At 46.6% G+C, this 23,171-nt stretch overlaps 1 protein-coding gene across 1 annotated transcript; it reads right to left on the minus strand.

The window, feature by feature from the left end:
• Nucleotides 1-396: 396 nt before the first annotated feature.
• Nucleotides 397-22,244, minus strand: CPLX4 (complexin 4). The gene is made up of 3 exons (XM_004447187.2): nucleotides 22,012-22,244; nucleotides 16,875-16,962; nucleotides 397-951 (listed from the first exon to the last, which is right to left on the minus strand). Exons 1-3 carry the CDS (start codon nucleotides 22,176-22,178, stop codon nucleotides 724-726), a joined length of 483 nt encoding a protein of 160 aa, XP_004447244.1. The 5' UTR covers nucleotides 22,179-22,244; the 3' UTR covers nucleotides 397-723.
• Nucleotides 22,245-23,171: the final 927 nt, after the last annotated feature.

Raw genomic sequence — 23,171 nt, forward strand, 5'->3', positions numbered from 1 at the left:
TCAGTTCAGATGAGGAAATAACCCTGGACTCAGGAACAGCAATAATCTACCCAGTGGCCCCTGCCTTTTGTAACCCCCCCCACACACACACACGCAACCCATTCCTCACGTGGCCCCTGGAATGGTGATGCACAACGCTAAGGTCTGGTGGAATCTGTGCCCTGCCTCCATCTCTTACCACATCCCTGCCACCGCACCTCGGCTTAGAGGAGTCCGTGGCCAAGCTTGATGAGAAGCAGCAACAGCGCCAAGGAGCTTGGAACAAGAGGTGGGGGCTGATCTTTGGCCTGCAGCCTTGGCTCCTTGGTGAGCACCTGGCCCTCCACATCTTTCACTGCAGGGAACTGGGCAGGGGGAGCTCTCGCCCTCTAAGGAAGGAAGTCGGAAAGGAAATGCCCATTTGCTTTGGTTTCTTCCTGGCCATCCTAAAGCTTTTTCAACAGATATGACTTCTGCACCATTCACAGCTGAAATTTTATACTTTAGCCACATTAATAACAGAAAAGCACATATGTTTCCTGCTATAAGTTACCAGCTAAATGATCTACTGGGAACATTTAGAACAACCCAGTTCTTGTTTACTTGTTTGGAGAGGGCTTTATCGTCATGGTCTTTCTAACTGTGTCTACCGCATTAAAGTAGATGCTGCTTTAAATGCTCCATGGGCGTGTGGTCTTCTCCGCCAGTGACCTGGTTCCCTCTCTCTGTCCCCTCCCCACTCCCTCACATCAAAGAGCACTTCTGCTCTGCCGTCTGCTTGATTTCCGTGATGGTGGCCTGAGCCTTTTCTTTTATAGTATCCAAGTCTATGTTCTGGAGATTCTGTAACTGCCCAAGAATAGAATCTTTATCTTCTTCCTCTTCTTGGTCTTCATCTACCATTTTCCGGAGATCTTCGGGCAAATCCACATCATCCCCGGCCATCTGGATTTGGTTTGCATCCATTTCGCTCTATGTGAAAAATAAATTCAGAGAGAAATACATTTACTTATTCAAAAAGCAGCAGGAAAATCAAGGTCCATCTGGTGTGAATGATGTGATTGGTGTGCTTGGCTGTCTGGCAACAGAGAAAGAACCGGATGTGGTCATGGAGCCAGTAGCTCCTGGCTGGGAGGCCCATCCTTCACTGCACTTTGGTTTGATCAGAAGCTTCTAGTAAATTGGTTCTCAAAGTGTGGTGCCTGGACTAGCAGCATCCACATCATCTAGGAGCCTTGGAAATAGAAATTCCTGGGTATCCTCAGAACTACTGAATCAGACACTCTGGGGAAGGGTCCAGCAGTCTGTGTTTCAGTAAGCTCTCTGTGATGCTGATGGCCATGAAAGCTTGAGAATCCCACAGGGCAGCTCAGCAAATTTTGCAGTGTCTATTAGCTCCTTTGCATGACCCCAGCTGGCCGCACAGAAGGGGGTGGGCTTGGGCTTACAGCACCCACAGAGACAGGCAAAGCTGCTCAGGGCACACATCACACTTCAGTGGCAACCTCTGCTTACCCACTTCTATGAGACAGGGAGCCCCTCATGGCACAAAATCATGTCAAATTCAATGTTATATCCCTAGGACCGGGAAGAGACTCTGGTACATAACAAATGTTTATTAAACGAATCACTTATGGCTCCTCCTTGTCAACTTACTGACAGTTTGACCTACTTTGCAAATTATGCTACCAGGAAAGTTTGCCTTACAAATTTCATTTTGTATTAATAGTTCTAGGAGTAACTGTCCCAGAATGCCACAGAGCACACTGCCTGTCTTTGCCATTCCTTGACTGCCTAGGCTAGAGAGCCCTTTGTTTTGAAAGAAGAATCTGAAGAAAAACACTCTCTGGGAAAGGAGATGGTAGCTTCAATTTCCAGAGGGCTGAGACAGGTTGTAACATGAGGCAAGCTGGGTTTCAGGTGTAAAGAAATTTAAAAGAGTATCAGAAAAGCTGGGGAAGCACACTTGGCCCAATGGGCGTCCACCTACCACATGGTTCAAACTGTGGTTCAAACCCCAGGCCTCCTTGACCCATGTGGAGCTGGCCCAGGCACAGTGCTGATGCGCGCAAGGAGTGCCGTGCCACGCAGGGGTGTCCCCCGTTTAGGGAAGCCCCACACGCAAGGAGTGCACCCCGTAAGGAGAGCCGCCCAGCACAACAGAAAGTGCAGCCTGCCCAGGAATGGCGCCACGCACACGGAGAGCTGACACAACAAGATGACGCAACAAGAAACACAGATTCCCGGTGCCACTGATAAGGATAGAAGTGGAGACAGAAGAACACACAACAAATAGACACAGAGAGCAGACAACTTGGGGGGGAGGGAGAGAAATAAAAATAAATAAATAAATAAAAATTTAGGAAAACCCTCAACTCTGTCCTTTGCCATGCCTTATATCTGCCCTAATGAAGTGGCCCAATCAAAGCCCTGATCATATCTTAAGAACACCCAGGTATAGACCAGATTACAAACATAATCCAATATCTATTTTTGAAATTCATAACCGTATCAAACTGCTACAGTCACAAACAACATGTTGAGGTGCCCTGCCCCCATGTCTGCTCAGACATTTCCTGTCACTAGCTTTTCTTTTTTTTTTTTAAGATTTATTTTTTATTTACATCTCTCCCATTCCCACCCCCCACCCCCACCCCCCAGGCCAATCCCCTCGCCCGGGTACTGAGTAGAAATGGTCAGAAATGACTAGCCGCTGTTTCTAGGTCCAAACGGCTGCCCAGGGAATCTGTAAACTCTATTCCTCACCAGCAGAGGGGGTCGGAGGGAGCAGCTTGGCAAGGTCCTGTCCAGTTCTAACATTCTGTGGCTCCCTGCTACCCTGGCTGATCCTTGGAGAGGCTGTGGGCCCACAGCCCTTCCCAGAACTCTTTTATTTCACCTGATTCCCTGGGCGGAGCGACGGCAGACCCTGGCTCAGAGCAGATTCTCTGCAGTGGAGACGGAGGCCTGTGGGAGGCCCTGGTCCTCACAGGGACCTCCCCAAAGTCCTCTCAGCTCACCCGCACTGGGCCCCAGCCTCGGGAGGCGAGGGAAGCCTTTCCCTGTACTTGCCAGAGCCTTAGAGGCTCAACGTGCTTAACGGATTATTTCCTCATCAAACTGTTGTGGGGATTAATTAGTTAGTTAATCCGCAGGGACTCCGGGCCAGGCTTTTGGCCAGGCTTCTATTTATTTCTTTATTTTATTATTTTTTTAAAGATTTATTTTTCATTTATTTCTCTCCACCCCCCCCCCGCCCCATTGTCTGCTCTGTGTTCATTCACTGTGTGTTCTTCTGTGTCCGCTTGCATTCTTGTCAACAGCACGGGAACACGTGTCTCTTTTTGTTGCATCATCTTGCTGCGTAAGCTCTCTGTGTGTGGGGCACTATTCCTGGGCAGGCTGCGCTTTTATTGCGTGGGGTGGCTCCTTGCGGGGTACATTCCTTGCACGAGGGGCTCCCCTATGCGGGGACACCCCTGCGTGGCAGGGCACTCCTTGCGCGCATCAGCACTGCACATGGGCCAGCTCCACACAGGTCAAGGAGGCCCGGGGTTTGAACTGCGGACCTCCCAGGTGGTAGCGGACGCCCTATCCATTGAGCCAAATCCTCTTTCCCTATTTATTTTTTATTTATCTGCCCCAGCGGTCGCCTCCAGCTCCTTTGCAGGGAAGGGAGAAAATGTCTGCTTTCAGCCTGGTGATTCTCAGGTCCCGCAAATGCAGGACGTCTGCCTTTGTTATCCCCCTGAAGCAAAATGATTAGAAAAGGCATTCCTGGGTGCTGGCACCTCCCTTCTAGTTGTCAGAGCTCTGTGGGTGTCACCAAGTCAAACTGGGACAGAGTGACTGCTGCGGAGGGAAAGGCGCTTAGAGTGGCCAAAGGGAAGGAGCCTGTGGTCCCCTCAGGCGGACCCACCGCATGGTGCTCTCCGCCCTCCCCACACCACAGGGCACCCTCAGCCAGGCCGCCCTCTGCCCACCTGCTGCCCCTAGAGAAGCTTTGGGACCGTTCCTCCTTCAAGGGTGACTTTGACCTTTGTTTTTACCTCTTGCCACTGGCCCTGGGAAGGGAGAGGGCTGGGATTCCAGCTGACAGGGTGGAGCTTGATCCCCACAGCAGCGGGCCTGGTGGTGCTCAGAAAGTGGTCCCCGCGCCAGCAGCTTCAGCGCCTCCTGGCGCCTTGCTAGAAATGCACATTCCTGGGTGCCATCCAGACCTGCTGATTCAGAAACTCTGGGGATGAGCCCAGCAAGCTGTGACTTCACAAGCCCTCCTGGTGATTCCTGAACTTGAGAACCCCTACCAACCCCATAACCTGTGAAGGCAGGGCTGAGACTTGCTCGGCTTTGGGTCTCAGAACCCAGTAGCGGAGCTGGCACAGAGAGGCAGACAGTACATGTTTATGGAACGAGTCAACAAGCCTATTTCAGGCCTTATACCCACCATCGTAATACTTACACCTGTAATACTTACAGGTCCTCTTTGCTCTAAAGGGCTCTCCGTCCTTTCATAGCTATTAACTTATTTATCTTTATACTTCCTGGGGCGATGCAGCCCAGAAATTCAGGGCGTTGGCTGAGTGTGAACATCTGCTCCACCACTTTGGGTAAGTCACACAGCCTCTCTGAGATTTATTTATTTACCTACAAATTGGGAATCATACTATTTGCCTTAGAGTTATAGAGATCTAATTAGATGATCAATTAGAAGTACTTAGGGTATATTAAGTACTCAACAAATGGTAGCTACTCATAAAAAAGAGTAAGCCTCAGGTGGGGGGGAGCGTTTGCGTTGGCTAGACCTGACTCAGGCCACCGGAAGGCCTTGTGCCCTGCACCTTAGGCAGGGCTCACCCTTCCCTCCCCATGCTTGGCTTTCCTACCTCCGAGGGCCTATTCATTCCCCCTTGGGCACTGGGTGCTTAATTCTGGGAGAAATCGACCTAGCTGGCCCAGGCTTCCCATTCCTCTGGTCAGGTCCCCAACTTTTGCGGGACCTGGGGGACGAGGATTATCTGAGGCACTGGCCCACGAGCTGGCTCTGTCCCTCCCTGGGAAGGGCCTTGTGCACATATGTGTGGATCCCCCCAGCCGCCAGGCCATTCTTCGGGCCCAGTGGTGTCAGGAGGACAGAGCTGGTGAAGGCGGCTGTGCAGGCCCTGGGGTGTGTTTAGGCAGGGGATTCCAGGCAACCAGAGGAAGGTCCCAAAGAGAGGTCTGGGCTCCGGGACCCCTTGGCCCTGCAGACCGCTCACCCCATGTGGAGTGTGGCTGGAGGAGGGAGAGGGGCACCCCAGGCAAGTGGTTCCAGTTGTCAGGTCTAAAGGCAATATTGGATATGGCCAGAGAGTCTTCCACTCACCATCCTTCTAGAACAAGGGTTCTTAATAACTGGTCCGTGAGCTTGAACTGAAACTCAAAAAAATATTCTTGTGGGGACGTGTTGGTCTGAGTGTGATATATTTATTAAATAATACACAGACTAGTGTGGGCTTAGTAAGGGGTCTGTGGTTTTCACATGACTGGCAAAGGGGTACATGGAACAAAAAAGGTGAAGAACCCCTTTTCTAGAAAGACAAAGCTACTGACAGTCCATCAGCAGAACAGTTGGTTCCCCTGCTGATTCTAGTCCTGGAATGACTTGCCCTGGGCCGTAGCCTGTGCCATGGATGCTTTATGATGAAGGGCAGGACAACTTGCAGGGCCAGTGAATGGCTCGAGGGCAAAACAAAGCTCTCTGGAGCCAAACCTGTGTGCCTGGCCTCATTAGCCCTGGGTTCTAGGCTGCTGAGCTAGCTCCACACCTATTGCAAGCCAAGTGTAAGTGTCCCAATTGTCAGAAGCTGTAGCTTACTCAGATGGTGACTCTGCAGAGGCAGTCAATGACAGTGGAAGGATGGTGGGATTTGGAGTCAGGAGACCTGGGTTCAAGTTTGAGCTCTGACATTCTCACTTATGTGGTCACCTGGGTCAAGTCGTTGTACAATTCTGATGCCCAAGGGGAGGGCCACTCTGAGGACTGTTGAGCAGATTGAATGTGAAACAGCCTAGAAAGGCTTCTAAGCTCTGTACAAATGGGAGCTGTGGTTATAAATATTTTACAGGAAAAGGGGGCCTCAGGCTCCAGGTCCCTGCTGAAAGGATCCCTGGGATAAAGAAGGCATGGGCAGTGAAACAGAGGGTGGGAGAGCACCAGCCCTTAAGAGGATCCAGACAGTGCCCACAATTAAAGGAGCATAAATGGGATTTGTGCAGTGGACACTGGGCAGCCTTGTTTCCTGCGTTCCTAATGAACCGCCCTGCTGATGGGACCTCATCTACTGTCCAAACAATGAGTCTTTTGTCCAGATTTTCTGCTGCCCATTGACAAATCCTAGACTGGGGAGACCAGGAATATTTTGACACAGTTCACACATCACGGAAAAGCAGTAATGCCTCATTATGACCCAAAAGAAAACTGCTGTTAGAGCCCATATGAATTAAAGCACTGCAGACCAGAAACTGCTCCAGGGGAGGAGGGGAGGCTTAGAAACCACGATGTGAATGAACGAAGGAAGGAAGGAAGGAAGGAAGGAAGGAAGGAAGGAAGGAAGGAAGGAAGGAAGGAAGGAAGGAAGGCAGGCAGGCAGGAAGGGAGCCAGCATATTATTAGGGGACTGCAAGGCTATGCTTTGTTCTTAGAGCTTCTTGGGTTTTTGTTTTGTTTTGTTCTAACTGGGGGCAGGGTTTACCAGGACCTCATATGTGGGAAGCTGGCGCTCAACCACTGAGCGACATTGCCTTCCCTGAGTTGTTTTTTTTTAAAGATTTATTTATTTATTTCTCCCCCCTCCCTCCATTATCTGCTCTCTGTGTCCATTCACTGTGTGTACTTCTGTGTCTGCTTGTATTCTCATTAGGCAGCTCCCTGAACCAATCCTGGGACCTTCCGGAGGGGGAGAGAGGTGATCATTCTCTTGCACCACCTCAGCTCCCTGGTCTGCCATGTCTCTTATTATCTCTCCTCTGTATCTCTATTTGTTGCATCATCTTGCTATGCCAGCTCTCCACATGGTCCAGTACTCCCGTACGGGGCAGCACTGCGTGGGCGAGCACTCCATGTATAGAACCCTGGACCTCCTCTATGGGAGACAGGAGCCCAATTGCACGAGCCACATCTGCTTCCACCTGAGTTGGTTTTATCATTTGTTTTGCTTGTTGTTTGTTTTGTTTCTTCAGGAGGCACCAGGAACTGAACCCGGAACCTCCCGTGTGGGAGGTTGGTGCTTGACTCTTGAGCCACATCTGCTCCCAGAGCTTCTGTTTTGTAGATCTTCTCCTTTCTTGAAATCTTATCAATTTTGGGTATTGTTTAAGGCTCTTAAGAGCTAATTATTTTATGCCAGTTGACCAGAATCAGTTTTAATCTCTTGGTTTTTAACCACAGACTTATCTGAGCTCATGCTGCCCTTCCCCACGCCCCTGTGGACAGTGGGTCCCTGGTGCTCTCGAGGGGGGGAGCTGGAGGGCCAAGCTGACGGGGGTCAGGGAGGGGAGCAGGCGGGAGAGAAGGCCATGGCCGGGGCCTGCCACCAGAAACAGCTGCTCGCAAACAGGAGGTTTTGGTGCCCTGGACCCTGCTGGGAGCCCCCCGAGCTCCTAATCTGAAGGAGGCTGGGAAGGAAGTGGCACAGGGTCACCTCTTTTTTTTTTTTAAGTAGCAAATGTTAAGCTTAATTCTAATAGAGCTTTCAATGTGACATGTTTAAAGATAATTCTATTCATGGATTTTAAAAATATTCATCTTTATTCAAAATGAACGATGCCTCAATACAGCAGACAAACACCAGGTGTAAATAATCATATAGCTCAGCAGGGGGCGTGACATTATTTTTCAATGACTAACCTAGATTGACAATTGCGTTAATAGGATTAGGGTTCATTCAAGAACTGTTTTCTCTTCTTAATTTGGCTTGACTTACATATATGTTTTGAATTGGCTGGGTAGAGGGGCATATTTGTTTTTGAGAAGAATCTTGTGGTTTTATTTAAAATATATTACTTCCTCTAAAGAAATACGACATTGTAATTATAATATAAAGCCAACCTTTGGGTTTTATACAAAATTACAATGTTGGATCCAGACTTGTTTTTCATGAAAATTTTTTTGGATATAATTCTGATGGTAGACAAGTTCCTTCTGCTGTTTTTGATACTTGGTTCTTTTCCCCAATAACTCCATCTATCAGCAAACGTGTGTGTGTGCCGTGTGCTCACACAACGTCTATCTGGCAGGCATGTTCTGGGCACTGAGGACAGGTTAAAAGGTTGGTCCCCTTGTAAGGAACACACAGCCTACTTGGTGAGGATGACCTACAGGGAGAATATTCTGAGTGTTAAGAGGGTGGTGGAGATGTGCATTCAAGGTATTATGGAAGGATAGAGGAGGGTGGCCCGATCCAGCCTCGGGTGGGGGGAGGGAGGGAATGCTCTGGATGACATGGCACTAGACTGAAGTCTTCCAGGAAGGACAGGAGTTACCCAAGGAGGAAAGGAGCAATGGGAGGAAGGGGACAGAGGGAGAGAAAGGTACAGTCCAGGCAGGGAGTGGCAAGAGGTGAGGCTGGAAAGCTAGTGCCCCATCGGCAGGTGTAGGTCCAGGAGTTTGGACTTTATTCTAGAAAGCAATGGCAAATTGTTTTTTAAAACGGGAGGAACAGGATAAGATTAGCCTTTTTGAAACCTCATTCTGGTGTTTTGAGGGGAGTAAGACAAACCAAAAAAGCTTTGTAAGTATTTAAAAAGCTTTGTAGGGAAATGATGTGGCTCAAGCAGTTGGGCTCCCATTTACCATACAGGAGGTCCAGGGTTCAATGCCTGGGGTCTCCTGGTGAAGGCAAGCTGGCCCGCTCAGCAAGCTGGCCCATGCGGAATGCCAGCCCACCTGGGAGTGCCAGCGAAGGAGTGCCACCTTGCACAGGGTGCCGCCCTGCCCAGGAGTGCCAGACGATGTGGAGTGCTGGCGCAGCAAGATGATGCAACAAGAGACACAGAGAAGAAACAATAAAGAGATGTAGCAGAACAGGGAGCTGAGGTGGCACAAGAGAATGATTGCCTATCTCCCACAGAAGGACACAGAGCGAATGGACACAGAGAGCAGACAATGGGGGGGGGGGGGGTGTGGGGGGGGAGAAATAAATAAGTAAATCTTAAAAAAAAAAGTTTTGTAGTACTGTAGTACTGTGAGCTGTTGTAGTATTATAGATGCGAAATGTTAAGATCCTGTACTTGGGGATGAGCTGAGAACTATTTAAGAGGCAAAGTCAGCGTGAATTGGTGGCTTACTGGTTGTGAGGCTGGATTGGGAAGGAAGAGTCAGGGTGACTCTGAGGTTGCCAGCCTGGGGTACCCCCAAGAAGGGGGGCTGCACTGGAGGAACAGTCTTAGGGGGCTTCTGAGCAAGTCCATTCTGGTTCTGAGCTGGCTTTACCTGTGAGGGTCCAAGTCAGGATAGACACAGCAGGGACACTGAGAGAAGATGTGGGCGGGAGGTACAGGTGTGAGGTCATCAGTGACCTTAGACTTCCTGAGTAGCTGAGACCAATAGCAAGACGCAGCCATCCAGGGAGAAGGCCCTGAGGGAGGTGAAGAGTCAACCGAGGGAGCATCCTGGTTATTCCAAAGTTTGGGGGCAGGCAGGGGAAGGGTAACCCATGAAGAAGACAGAGAAGAAACAGTTTGAGGAGCCAGAGGATGAGAGAGCCATGTCACAGAAGTGGAGGAAAGAGAACACTCCAAAGAGGAAGCAACTGATGGTGTTAAACGAAACAAAGAGGTCCAGAAAGAAAACAAAACATCCATGGTATTTAGGCAGGTTACGGAGCATCTTAAGGAAGATGGTTTCAGTAGAACAGTGGGAAGCAGCGTCATGTAAGGGATGATACCTTGAAAGGCACTTTTGTCCAGAAAGAGCGATTCTGTGAGAGAGCTTGAATCTTCCTTTATAAAGAAGGGGCCAGAAAAGGAGGCAAAATTGAAGCTATAGGTGATGGAATAATTAGTGGAAAGTGATTCACATCTCATGTGAGCACTGTGGATTATTTCAGGCACATTGAGTTCTCTAGTTGCCTATAATTTGAAAACTAGAGGAAGTCAACACAGGCTGGACACGTATACGTGAAAACATTATAATGACCTGTAACTTACGATCTAAACCTCAGTTAACTGCAGTTTGATTATTGCACTTAGTTCCTTACTTATCTGATTACTGCAGTTAAAAATGGTCATTCAAGGAACATGAATCAGTACAACAAATAGCATTGCCATTATCAATTAACGATAAACTTGGGGTATGAGGCCTTTTATTGCTTTTCTAGAAGACTAGGCCTACCCGGTTCCTTTCTAAAGAACCCAAATTTGCTTTCCCCAGTCAGCAATGGAGTGAAACTTTTTTTTTTTTCACCCAGAGGAAACACCAGCCAAATACTTTCTTTAGAAAATACAGTTCTAATCCCAAAATGTGAAGCAGTTACCCTCATTAGACCTGACAGCTCCCGGGAAGACATTTTCCTCCGATCTGCTCTCTGCTGGACCTTGGTCAGGCGAAGGGCCCAGAGCTGACTCCTGCTGTTAGGTAACTGCTGTGATGGTGACCCCGAAGAACGGAGAGCAAGGCACCCAGGGAGTCCTCCCTCGTTAGCTGGAGGACACACTAGATGGACCGAATGCCCTGTGAATACCATGACCATGGCTACGTACCCAACCTGGTTCTCAAAGGCTGGCACAGGGCTCGGTGCTCTGCAAACCACGTGGAGAAGGGAAGGTGGGTCTCTGGAGTCAAATAAGGTCCTGAGGCCTCTGACTTTCTGCCCAGTTACCATTTTCTTTGTTAGGCAGTTGAGTCCTGTTGTAAATTCTACCATCATAGATAGAGATAGAGAACATAGAGGGGGCGTGAGATGAGAAAATAGTACTGGATGAAGAATAAGGAGGCTCAGCCCTGTGACCTTGGGCAAGTCTCTAAATTGACATAGAAGTTTGGTGATTATGCACTGAGGGTAAGCCTGTCACAGGTGCTTTTCTGTATGTAAAAGAAAAAGCTTAATAAAAAGGTAAAATACCACTCAGCCACTGGAGTCAGTGTATTGTGGTAGTAGAAAAACCCGGAGTTCTGGTGAGGGAAACAGCTCCAGGAAGAGAGCTCAGGGGGTCGGCAGGAGGAGATGGTTGGTGTGGTCCGCAGATGACCTCAGCTGCCAAGTCCCATACAGACGATCCATGCAATGACTCGGCTCTGCTGTCCCCTTTCCAAACGCATCTGTCCTCCCTGGACAGGCCCCCACTGGCACTCTGAGAGCCGCAGCCCTGCGGTGCTGCCTCTCATCTCCTTCCCGGACAATCCATTCCTACACATGGCCTTGGCCTTGGGCTTCCTCAGCCACAGCCCCCAGGGAGGAGGGCAGGCCCTGCTCCCCTTCAAGGGCCCCCTCACCTCTCATGGACAAGGATCCCTAAAAGGTTGTGCCCCAGGTATAAACCTGGGGCTTGGATCCATGCAGTGGTTTTCTGGTGGCATTTTACAGGGTTCCTCTGCGTAATCCAGGGAGGAACTGAGAGCTTCCGGACAGTAACAAGCAGCAGCACACAGCCGCTCTAGGTGGGCTAGTTTTGTTGAGAAATAAAAAGCATAACCTTGCAAAAATATCTAACAAGCCACTCCTGCCCCTGCTTCTGTGGATCGGCCTGTGAGGGCATGGCCTTGCAGGAGAATATCAAATAAGTAACTCCTGCCCCTGTTTCTGCAAATCAGCCTGTGAAAACATGGCCTAGTAGGAAGATAGCAAATAAATGATTCCCACCCCGCTTCTGTAAATCAGCCCGCAACCTGGCAGCTGCATTTTGCCTCTGTAACCCTCCTGCTTGCAAAATTTCGGTAGCAGCTTGTTAGCCAATGAACAAAAGTTATGCTGAGCCCACCTGAAATCCTGTATAAACCTATGACAACTGAAAAACAGGGCTTAAAATTTGGAGATTGACTCTCCTCTGGACCTGCGCATAATAAATCTGTTCCTCCGCTTCTCCTGAGAGCTGGTTTTGGGTCTTTTTGTGGTGCAGAACTCCTGGCTTTGCTGCAACAGTTTGATAAAGCGTTAGAATAAAAAGTTATGGCATTCAAGCTCAGGGAAAGAATGATCCCTGAGTCCTCTCCTCTCCAGGCTATGTCTAATTCCTTCAACGTTTTCTCAAACATCCACATTTCAAATTCTCTCACCACCCCGGTTACTCCCGAGGCAACTAGCTCCCACTTCCTAGGCCCTTCTGCTGATAAACCACGAGAGGACCCCCTCCTCGGAAGTCCCCCTCCCCTCGCCCGGGTCCTTCGCGGCGCTGCCCCTCTTGCTTTGCGAGGCCCTTGGAAGCTGCTTGCAGGGGCGCAGGCCGGGCCCTTCCAGGCGCCCCCCTTTAGAATCAAACGCGTGATCTAGTCCTTAATATCAAAACAATGAAGTTTTTAAAAAGAAGCCATCTCCAGGCATTTCCGCGCCGGGTCCCACCGTGGCGGAGGAGGAATTCTTCCCGCGGGGCTGCTCTGGGCGCGCCCCGTGGGTGCCTTTCCGGGCTGGGTGGCGGCTGCGTCTGGGACCGCCAGGGGGCGCGAGGGACCAGGGGTTCCGGCCCGGCGGGGCGGCGGCCGCGCTCTGCGCGCTGAAGCCTTAGGGTCCCCAAAGTGTTTCAGAGAGGGAGGTGACCCTCAGCCTGGGAAACGCGCTGTCTCCAGGACCTCGTTTCTAGCTGCGTGGGCTCTTGAAGGTCCGTTGAGCCCAGATCCTCGCCAGTGGAAAAGAGGGTGGGAGGGATGGGGTCCTCTGTGTATATGGTAACGTGACAGTCACGGGAGGCAGAGGCGGGTCCCACGGTGGGGGCAGGCAGCTTGGACTTCAAGCGCAAGCTGCTAATAACTGGATAAACTGTAGTGTGAGACGCTTGATTTTAATTATGTAATTGCTATTAATTATCTGTATGGATAGTGTGTCTTGTATTAGAATCTCCGTGTGCTTTACAAAAAACAAAAACAAAAACAAAAAAACCCGGACATTTGTATTGTTAGTATTCACACAATAGACAAATTCTTAAAAACGTTTGGGTAGGATCCATTTTTACAAAACGTGACCATAATATAAAAACAACCCGGTGTCCCCCGCCTGAAGATAAATTCCACAGTGAACAGTTGGGTGTAGTATGATCGCGAGTGAAATTCTCATCCATTTATTTGAATTGTACTTGGAACTGAATCAGCCGCTCAAAGGTTTCTGGTCAGGCCCCCAGGCAGCCCTGCGGAAGGAAAAGCAGCATGCGTGGGCGGCTGCTGGTGGGATGTGGAGACATTTCACTGAAATAGTGAGGCAGGACAGGTTGTCCCAAAAGTCCTAGCACAGTTTTAAGTCCCATGAAGCCTAAAGCTGCACTAAGACTTTGTGATACTTCAAATATGAAGACTGGAAAGAGCAGAGGCCTTGGATAGCCAGAGGAAACTGTCCTCAGATCATTCTCTAATCTGCTTTTGTTCTTGGTTGGGGCTGCCCAAGTTCCAATCCTGGTCTGCCACACAGCAGCTGTGGGTCTTTGCAAAGCTCCTTAACCTCTCTGGGCTGCACGTTTCTCGAGTGAGACAACAGTGGCAACAGACCATTAGGCAAACTCAAAGGTCCCTTTTAGGGTTCATGAAAAACTCAGGCAAGGTCTCCAGTGCACATATGAAACAGCTAGCGAAGAAAGAGTATTTAGAATTTGTGTGTTCTGAGCCTAGTAAGTGTTGAAGTAATGGAAGATGCTGTGTTCTGCTGGCAGTTTTTCCACTTTCTTCTTGTTCCCAGCTTCCCTAGCCTGGCCCTCTCCAGGGAGGATCTGCATTTGCACATTCATGGCTATAAATCTTTCCTTTTACCGCCGTTTCTGTTGGAAAGTCTCCTGTCCCAAAGGATAGCTTGGCTCCAGGATTTGGGAACTATTATTTCTCTGAAGAGCATCAAAACCTTGGTGCTGGGAAACGGACTTTGGCCCAGCGGTTAGGGCGTCCGTCTACCATATGGGAGGTCCGCGGTTCAAACCCCGGGCCTCCTTGACCCGTGTGGAGCTGGCCCATGCGCAGCGCTGATGCGCACAAGGAGTGCCGTGCCACGCAGGGGTGTCCCCCGCGTGGGGGAGCCCCACGCGCAAGGAGTGCGCCCGTGAGGAAAGCCGCCCAGCGTGAAAAGAAAGAGCAGCCTGCCCAGGAATGGCGCCGCCCACACTTCCCGTGCCGCTGACGACAACAGAAGCGGACAAAGAAACAAGACGCAGCGAATAGACACCAAGAACAGACAACCAGGGGAGGGGGGGAAATTAAATAAATAAATAAATCTTTAAAAAAAACAAAAAAAACAAAAAAAAACTTGGTGCTAAGCCAAAGGAGTTCCCCACTGAGGAGCTGGGGATGAGACGGGGATCGCCACGGGTGAGGAAAACAATCCCAAGCTCAGAGTCTTGCTGCTCGGGGGCCTCGGCTGTCGCGCTGTTTACGCACACGGGCACACTTCCTGCGGCAGGGCTGCCTTCAGGACTGTTGTTATCACCAAGACAGAGGACTGTTAAAGTGGAGATAACTGCAGCAATAGTGACTGCTGTCATCTCTTGCACTCTTACCATTAGCCATACACTGCCCTGGCCCTTTATAGTATACTCTCTTAGACAAAGTTGGTATCATATCCCCCATCTTACAGATGAGAAAACTGGGGTTCAGATATTCTTTAAATGCCTTCTTAAGTTGCCCCATGTCAGAATGGGAGAGCCAGAACTGAAATCCAGTCTTCCTTAGATATCCAAAGAAGGACAAAGGAAGAGTTGTCAAAAATAAATCTATAAAAAGCCCAACCTTTGCAGAAGATGCATGTCCATTTGATGGTGCCAATCTTTGTGTGTGTATTTAATTTCTCCTTCATTCCAAACAATACTTGAGGTGCTTTAATCAGATGGCGTCAAGGAATGGCACTCAGGGGCTTCAGTCAGGCAGTAAGAATCTGAGGCAGGCTTCCTGCTTGCGGGGAGCTACATTGCTAAAGACAGCCAGGGGCATCCTAGGAAATTTCAGGAAATTCACCCGGGAGAGTTGAAAGGACTGTTGGGAAAATGCAAGCCTAGAGGGAAAGGGTATTAACCTGAATAAGGGGGACAAAAAGCCAGGTCATTCTTTTCAAAATTCACTGGTCGGGAATGAAACTGAATTTGAATTTTCTTGTGACTCTTCCTCCCCTCTCTGAGAGCAGAATCTGAGGTTCTTGGGCATCTTGGGATCAGCCTCTCCCCTGGTTGGGGCTGTTTGACTCTGGTGGTTTCGGCAGTGACCTTGCAAGCACGGTCGGCAGTCTTCCTGGGCTTGCACGTGTACAGCTTCTGCAGTCATGTTTTCAGGAGCTGCGGGAAACCCACTGAAGGAAGCGGCTCAGGGGCACTTTCTGAACTGCCCAGCAGATTGGGCTTTCATACTTGGGAGAGCACCATGTACTCTGGAGGGATCTTTCTCTTTGGCTTCACCAGATGGAAGGTGTTTTCTAAGGGAGGTTGCGCCTTTGGAATAGGAAATTGAACACCCATCCAGAAGGTGAGGCAAGTCATTTAAAGGAGCTGGGTGGCCCCCCAGATTGGGGAAAATGGGAACAAACGAAGTGATTGAGAGAGGCAACGAGCTGGGCTCTCTGTTGCCCTGGAACAAGCCATGTGCCATAGACGCGTCTTCTTCCCACCAGAAACCAACTCCTCACTCACACAGGGCCTTCGGCCGTTCATCCTCTCAGTCAGCCCTGAGATGGATAAGACTGTGCTAGGTAATGATCCTTACAGCTGCATCATCTCCAAAAATATGGACTCGACTGTGCTTTTTAAATAGAGGCAGAATACCATGGACGTGATGCCCTCGGGCTCTGCCAGCTCCTGGTTGTGTGACTTTTGGCAGGCGACTCCTTGCTCTATGCCTGAGGTTCCTCCGTGTAAGACAGAGATACTAGAACTGACCCTACAGGACTGTCATGAGGGGAAATGAATTAATTCATGCCAAGCCTTCAGAACAGTGCTGGTGCCAACAAAGAGCTCAATAAATGTTCGCTAGGATTACTATCCCCATTGTGTATTTATAGAAGTTCTGTTTTCTTGAGATAAATTTTACATAAATGTCATCTATAGGTAGGTGATGGGTTAAATTGTGTCCCTTCCCCACTCCAAATACGGTGAAGTCGCTGGTACCTGTGAATGTGACCCTTGCAGATGTAATCTGTTATGATGAGTTCACCCTGAATTAGAGTAGGCCCTACAGCCAATATGACTGATGTCCTCATAAGAAGAGGGAAATTCGGACCCGGAGACAGACACACAGGGAGAAGGCTGTGTGACGATGGAGGTAGAGTGATATGCTTACAAGCCAAGGAAGGGATGGCCAGCAGCCACCGGAAGCTGAAGAGGTGGGAAGAATCCTCCCCTAGAGCCTTCAGAGAGAGACACCTGCTAACACCTGGATGGCACCTTGACGGCACTGCCGAGCCTTCAGAACAGAGAGAGGGTACATTTCTGCTATTTTAAGACACTAAACTTGTGGTCTTTTGTTACGGCAGCACTAAGACAAGGTACTGACTCGATTTTGTTGAGAGGAAGCAGAAGTTCACAGAGGTTAAGTGACTGGATCCCAGTTTTCATGATCTTCTAGTTCTAGGCTCTTTTCACTCTATCAAACCTTTCAATTAAGAGTAAGAAACAATTATGTGTGTATATATATGTGCGTGCATATATATTCACTAGCACGTCCTTTTGCTGATAATAATTACATACTCCCCTCCATTTTTATTCATTAGTTAATGATTATATGTTCATAGTGTTGAGAAACTTACCTTTGGAAGTCTGTACTTTTCTCTAAGATGAACTCTGAGGCAGGCCCTCCCTGCCTTTTTTTGTGTGAATGCGGCATCTCTTTCTATCCTAAAAGTTAAAGAATAGAAGATCATAAGGACATGGAGAGCTAAGAACATTCCAGCCCCTGCTCAGGGGAGCCGGACCCTGGGATCCACCAGCCAAGTCCCACTGCTGGCAGACACCTGGGAAATATGGATTTCCTACATCCCAAAATGTCTGCCTCCCTATCTGTCTACTGATCCCAAGTCAGTCCAGAGCTCTAAATCTCAGAGACACCCTGGTTCCGGGGATCTCTTTACATGCAAACAGGAAGGGGCAGGAGGACTCTTGCCTCCTGTATAGTTAGCCCTGGGCTGAGTTTCTCATAGTTCTGTCTAGAGGCCATCAACATCCTAATCAGAAGCCCCTGCGGGCCTGTTAAGTCTGCAGCTTCTGGGGGCGGATCTGGCCCTACTGCATCCTCGCCCTGAGACCTTCTTATGCAGGCTAACACAGGCTAACGCAGGCTAACGGAGGGCCATAGCACCCCGTAGCACCCCGCACCAAGGGATCCTTGGGAGGCTCACGGTGCTTGGGAGTATAATAGACGCTCTTTTCCTTCATTGCCACCACTGGGGCCCTAATTTAGGTACATCGCTCCCTTCCCTACAAGGTGGGGTAGGTTTCTATCTGGCCCGCCTGGGGTCCCGCTCTGGAGCTGACCTGATTGGACTGGTGATTATGCAGATTTGAAACGACTCTCTTACTCAAGATGATCCAGACAAAAGCAGATGCCTTTGGGGACACCTGAAGAGCTCAAGGGAACCATCGCCCCTCCCAGATGCCTTGGCCCTTAACCACATCCACAGAAGTGGATTTTGGGGCAGCTCAACTTATACACAAACCTGAAATGTATCCTTTGATGAGTTCCCCCGAAAGCACACACCTGTGTAACCCCAATTCCTAGTGGGTCCTGCCCTCCAGGTGAATCAGGTTGGACGAGACTGGGTAAATAAAAGTCTTCTCTGGGAATTTGGGATTGGGACTAAGGAAGACAGAGGCCTGCAGTGTGGCTGCAACTATGCCAGGTGAACTTGGAGGCCTTGGGCTGCCATTTTCCACCTGCCCTGTGGTCTGGTTACTGGAGAGAGAGCTCAACCTATAGAAAAGTTGTAAGAATTTTACAGTGAAAACCCATATACCTGCCATCTTACAAATACTGGCATCTTACTCTTCGTGTTTTTATCATCTATCTATCATCTCTCTATCCTTTCATCTACCTTTCTTATTTTTTGACCTATTTCAAAGTTGCAGACATCAGTACACTCCCCCAAATCCCTCAACATGCATACCATGACCTAGAGTTAAATATTTGTTTACAATTCCTCCCTTTTTCTTTTGAAGTAAAATATACATGTCACTGCAGAAACTTTAATTGTACCATTTGATGAGTGCCCCAAAGTACACACAGCTGCGCAGCCTAAACCACTATCAAAACATAAAACACTGCCCTCATGTCAGAACGGTGCCTCATGTCCCTTCTCAATCAGCTCCTGCCCCCCAGAGGCAACCACTGAGCTTTTTCCACCATAGTTTGGGTTTTCTTATTCTACAGCTTCTTAACATACACTAGTATCTCTTGTGTGAAGCTCCTTTCACCCAGCTTGTTTTTGAGATTCATCTACATGTTGTATTTATCAGTAGTTTGTTCCTTTTATTGTTGAGTGGTATTCTACTGTAGGAATATACCAGTTTCTTTATACATTCTCCTGTCGATGGGTACATGGACTGTTTTACATTGTGGATACTATGGCTGCTCCTGCTATGAACATTCTTGTACAAGTCCTTTTGTGGACAGATCCTTTCATTTCTCTTAGGTAAATATCTAGGCATGGAATTGTTGCATCAGAGGGCAATTTAGGTGGGTATGCCCAATCATTTTCCAAAGTGATTGTGCTATCTTACAGCTAGCCCGTCAACTAGAACAAGAGTTCTAGTTGCTCCACATTCTGGTCAATATTTAGTGTCTTCAGTCAGTTCTGGTGGGCGTGTAGTAGTGTATCATTGTGGTTTAAACTTGAATTTCCATTATAACTAATGATTAAGCAGGCTTTTTCCATGTACTTAACTTCCATTCGCATATCTTTGCTCTTTATGCTTTTATTATTGAGTTGTAGAAGTTCTTTATATCCTAGATATCAGTCCTTTGTCAGACATATGACTTACAAGTATTTTTTCTCAGTCTGTGGCTTGACTATTTTCTTAACGGTATCTTTTGGTGAGCAAAAGTTTTGAATTTTAATAGTCTATTTTCTCACGTGAAATTTTTGTGGTTATTACCCCCTGGGTCATATTGAAGAAAACTTTGACCATTTGAAGTTGCAAAGATATTCTTATGTGTTTTTCTCTCCTGGAAGCTTTATAAGTTTAGCTTTTATGTTTAAGTCTATGATCCATATCAAATTAATTTTTGCAGGTAGTGTGAGGTATGGGTCAAAGTTCAGTGTTTTTCAGTTGTTTCAGCAGCATTTGTCGAAAAGATTTTCCTTTCCCTATTGGATTATTTTGACATTCTTGTTGAAAATCAAATGTCTTGTAAGTTCCATTGACCTATTCGATGATCCTAAGAGTATGTAGACACATCTTACTCTTCTCAGCCTATCTAGCCCATGCATTTCTTCTGTGTATTTTGGTGTCTACTAAGTAGCATCCTAAAGAATAGTGCCTGGTTATTTCCTTCAGAGTAGAGTACATATAACGAAAACGGTGCCATTGGTTTGAAGCATTTTTGAAACTATCATTTTAGAAAATCCTCCAGAGTCAGTTTATTAGTCACTCACAAAAATTGGTTGCTCTGCTTTATAATCTCCCAGGTAGAGTATAAATTCCTTCTGAAAGAAGCCCATGTCTTCCATTTCAGTATATCCCTCAGAATGCCGTGAACATAGTATGGGTCCAAAAAGTTACTGAATGAAACAAACTTCAGAATCAAATTTAAAATGGTACCATAGCAAGTATCATAACTAAGGTAAAGGGGCATTTTAATATCATGAGAAAAGTGGGGGATAAATGGACTGTTATTTTACTTAAAACTTTCCAAATATTTTATTTAGGCATAGACCTCTTTCAATATGAATATTACCAATAGTGGGGGGAAAAAAAACACAAAAACCTGAATATAGAAGTAAAATAATGAATGTACAGTAGAGTGCACTATGAAGTAACTTTTATAAAATGGTGAGGATAGGTTTAGGAGGCTTTTATTTGCTGATATTTATCTTAATTATTACAAATATTCTAATATCTGTAGCTCTCTCTCCATGTAGCTTGTGATGAACCATTTCTAATGCCTGTTTTTTTATGTTGCATTCTAGATGATAAAGCTCCTGAAAACTCAAGCTGCAGACTGAAATCGCACTCGCTCTTGCCATGGAAAGCAGGCTGGACCCATTGTCTGCTACTATTTCTTAACTTGGGTGACTACATAAATCTAGATAGAATATTCGCCCATATGCAAAAAGCCGACTAGCTGGCAATAACCCAATCCACTGACTAATTAAACCATTTGGATATTTTGAGTTTTGATTGGTTCAGATATAAAATTAAGGAAAGTGAGAACATTAGTTCATCAAACTGATGCCATATCTGCCATATCAGACTAATTGTTTGGACATACTAAACTGTATTTTACATGACCAGGTGTGTAGTCTACATTTCTGACAGTTTGCAATTGAGCTGAGAATGTTTGGTGCTATTGTTCTGCCTCTGAATCTTCATTATACTTGTGTTTCTTTTATAGCTTAGAGTTAGTATAAATTCTCATGCCATAGGTAAAACTAGCCAGTATTCAAGGAATGCTGCTTCTTTTCCCCAAGTCTTATCTTAGTACTCACATCTTTTTATTTATTTTTCTTTGGGCTCTTTCTCCCTGCAAAGCCAAGCATTATACATTCTAGGTAGTTTATAAGCCACAGTTATGTTCAGAAAAATACAATAGACTAAGTTTCTACTAAATGTAGGTCTTTGTACTTTCTTAGTTTCCTCTAGGTCATTAACCTTTTCACCTAGAATCATCTTAGCAATAGGATTTAGGCAACTAATATATAATTGATCATTAGTCAAATAGTCATGGTGATTAAAAAAAGAAATGCTTTTCTTTGTAACATATGATGAACACTTAACCTCTAGTTAATGCTTCAATTCTCAGTTATGACTCTAAAATTAATTCTACCTTAAAATTTAAAAAATGCATATAGATTACATTTATTTAAGGATCAGTCTTCAGCAGTGAAAAATTGTTGTTAATATTCCATAATATCCAACTAAAATCTTGCTAATATTTTATTACATTTTATATAGCCAATAGAATATCCTTAATTTTGGGGGGGTAAATGGCCGATATATTTGGGGGTGAAGCATAATGATGTCTGTAATAAACTTAGAAACGGCTCCCTATCTTTTAAACTCTCTCTCTCATCTATATACTACCTAATCCACGAGCAAATACGCAAAATATTAACTCGAATTTATGTTATGGGCCTATGTGGGTATTGATTATACTGTTCTACTTTTCTGTATGTTTAACAATGTTCATACTAAACAGCCCACAAATTCATTCAGAGTCTTTGAGAAGCCAAACCTTGAGACATAACTGTCATGATGCACTTTCTGGGCTTTTTTCCCCTTGCACTTATAAAATCAAGGAAGTTGTACTATGTGTTCTTTAAGGCCCTCTTCCTCCGGTGTCAAAGTCAGATTCTTATGATTTGAAAGCTTTCTACTTACTAGGAGGATGAATTGCAGAAGGCCTGTAAAGAGTTAGATTCAAAAATTTTTATTTGAACCATTAAAAGGAGGTCAATTAAAATGTGCCTAGACCAGAAAGTGCTAAGCTGCTTAAAGAATGACATAAACCTTCATGTATTATTTTTCATTCCCACTCATACATATCGAATGTAGTAGCTTGTGACGCTAGGAAATCGTTCACTTTGGAACGTACTTTCCTTAGGGTTAGAGGTAAACAGCAAAAGGAATGGCATTTAAAAAGCAAAGAGAAATAAGCTGGGGAACTGCAGAAGTTACGGCCAGAATGGCTTTGTTTTGCCTTTAAAGGGGAACGACGGTGCAGGTACTCACTTCTCCTCAATCATTTGCTTTTGATATTCCTCATACTCCTCTCTGGTCATCCCTTGGGCCGCTGCAGGATCAGCCGCACCTCCTCCTTCTTCTTTTTCTTCAGACCCGCCACCAAATCCTAAATTCTTTACCTGGTTACTTATCATACTTTTCATAAAGAAAGCCATTGTTTCAGCCGCAGAAAAATGAAACCAAAACTTAGATAAAATCGGAAAACCAATCCAAACCAAGCCCCCAGTACCCTCCACGGCAGCAACAGTTTAAGAGCACAGGACGATGCACGGCTCATCTCTTCAAGGGCACTAAGCTAGAGTGGCTTGTTGGTGTAAACTGGATTAAAGGGAACTTCTTATAGAGAGCGGCAGATGGCTCAGATTACTAAAGGGTACAATCAGAGGCAACTATTTTCTGAATTAACCCACTAAGCTAATTTCAGAGGAAAATTAACCTTCACATTCTCTACCCCTCCCCACACACCAATTTCTAAATTTTTAATATTAAGCGCAGCAGGGCTTCATCAAGAGACCTGTTTTAATTAAATTAATCAGAGTTGACTGATGATATAGCAGCAGGGGAATTTAAAAATTCCAGCCCTGGAGCACAGCATCCTGTTGAAAACTGAGTCCAATGAGACTCAAACCCCAGAATGCTTCATTAGGCAAAAAGAATCCTTTTGATTCATCATTTTATCTCATCGGCTCTAAGTACAAGGAAAAGATTTGCTTTTTTGGTTGGCTTGCCTTTTGCATGGTTCCAGGGGTTACTATGTCCCATATGCAAATATAACACTGAGGGAAACCTGAAGGGCAAGTGAGTGGTCCTGAATTTACCTCTGGAAGATTCCCTTCTGCGTGGAAACGATACGGTTGACACTTCCAATGCTCTGATCCAGAGGGTAAGAACATATTTGAATCAAATCATCAGTATGTAATAAGGTCACTTTTTTCAAAAATATATATTCACTTCCTGGGTGCTATATTTTAGCTCATTGGTATATATGGACAAAACTTTGTACAACTTTTTTTTTTGTTTTGCTTTTTAACACAGCAGATTCAGTGGCTGTGGTTTTCTTCAGGTGAAGGGAGGAATTGAGTATGGCTAAGATTTTAATCCATGTTAGTACCTTTCAAATTAAAGCACTCCGAGCAGGTGCAGGGCAG

This window comes from Dasypus novemcinctus, chromosome 16 (assembly GCF_030445035.2).
Source record: "Dasypus novemcinctus isolate mDasNov1 chromosome 16, mDasNov1.1.hap2, whole genome shotgun sequence".
Classification (NCBI taxonomy): Eukaryota; Metazoa; Chordata; class Mammalia; order Cingulata; family Dasypodidae; genus Dasypus; species Dasypus novemcinctus.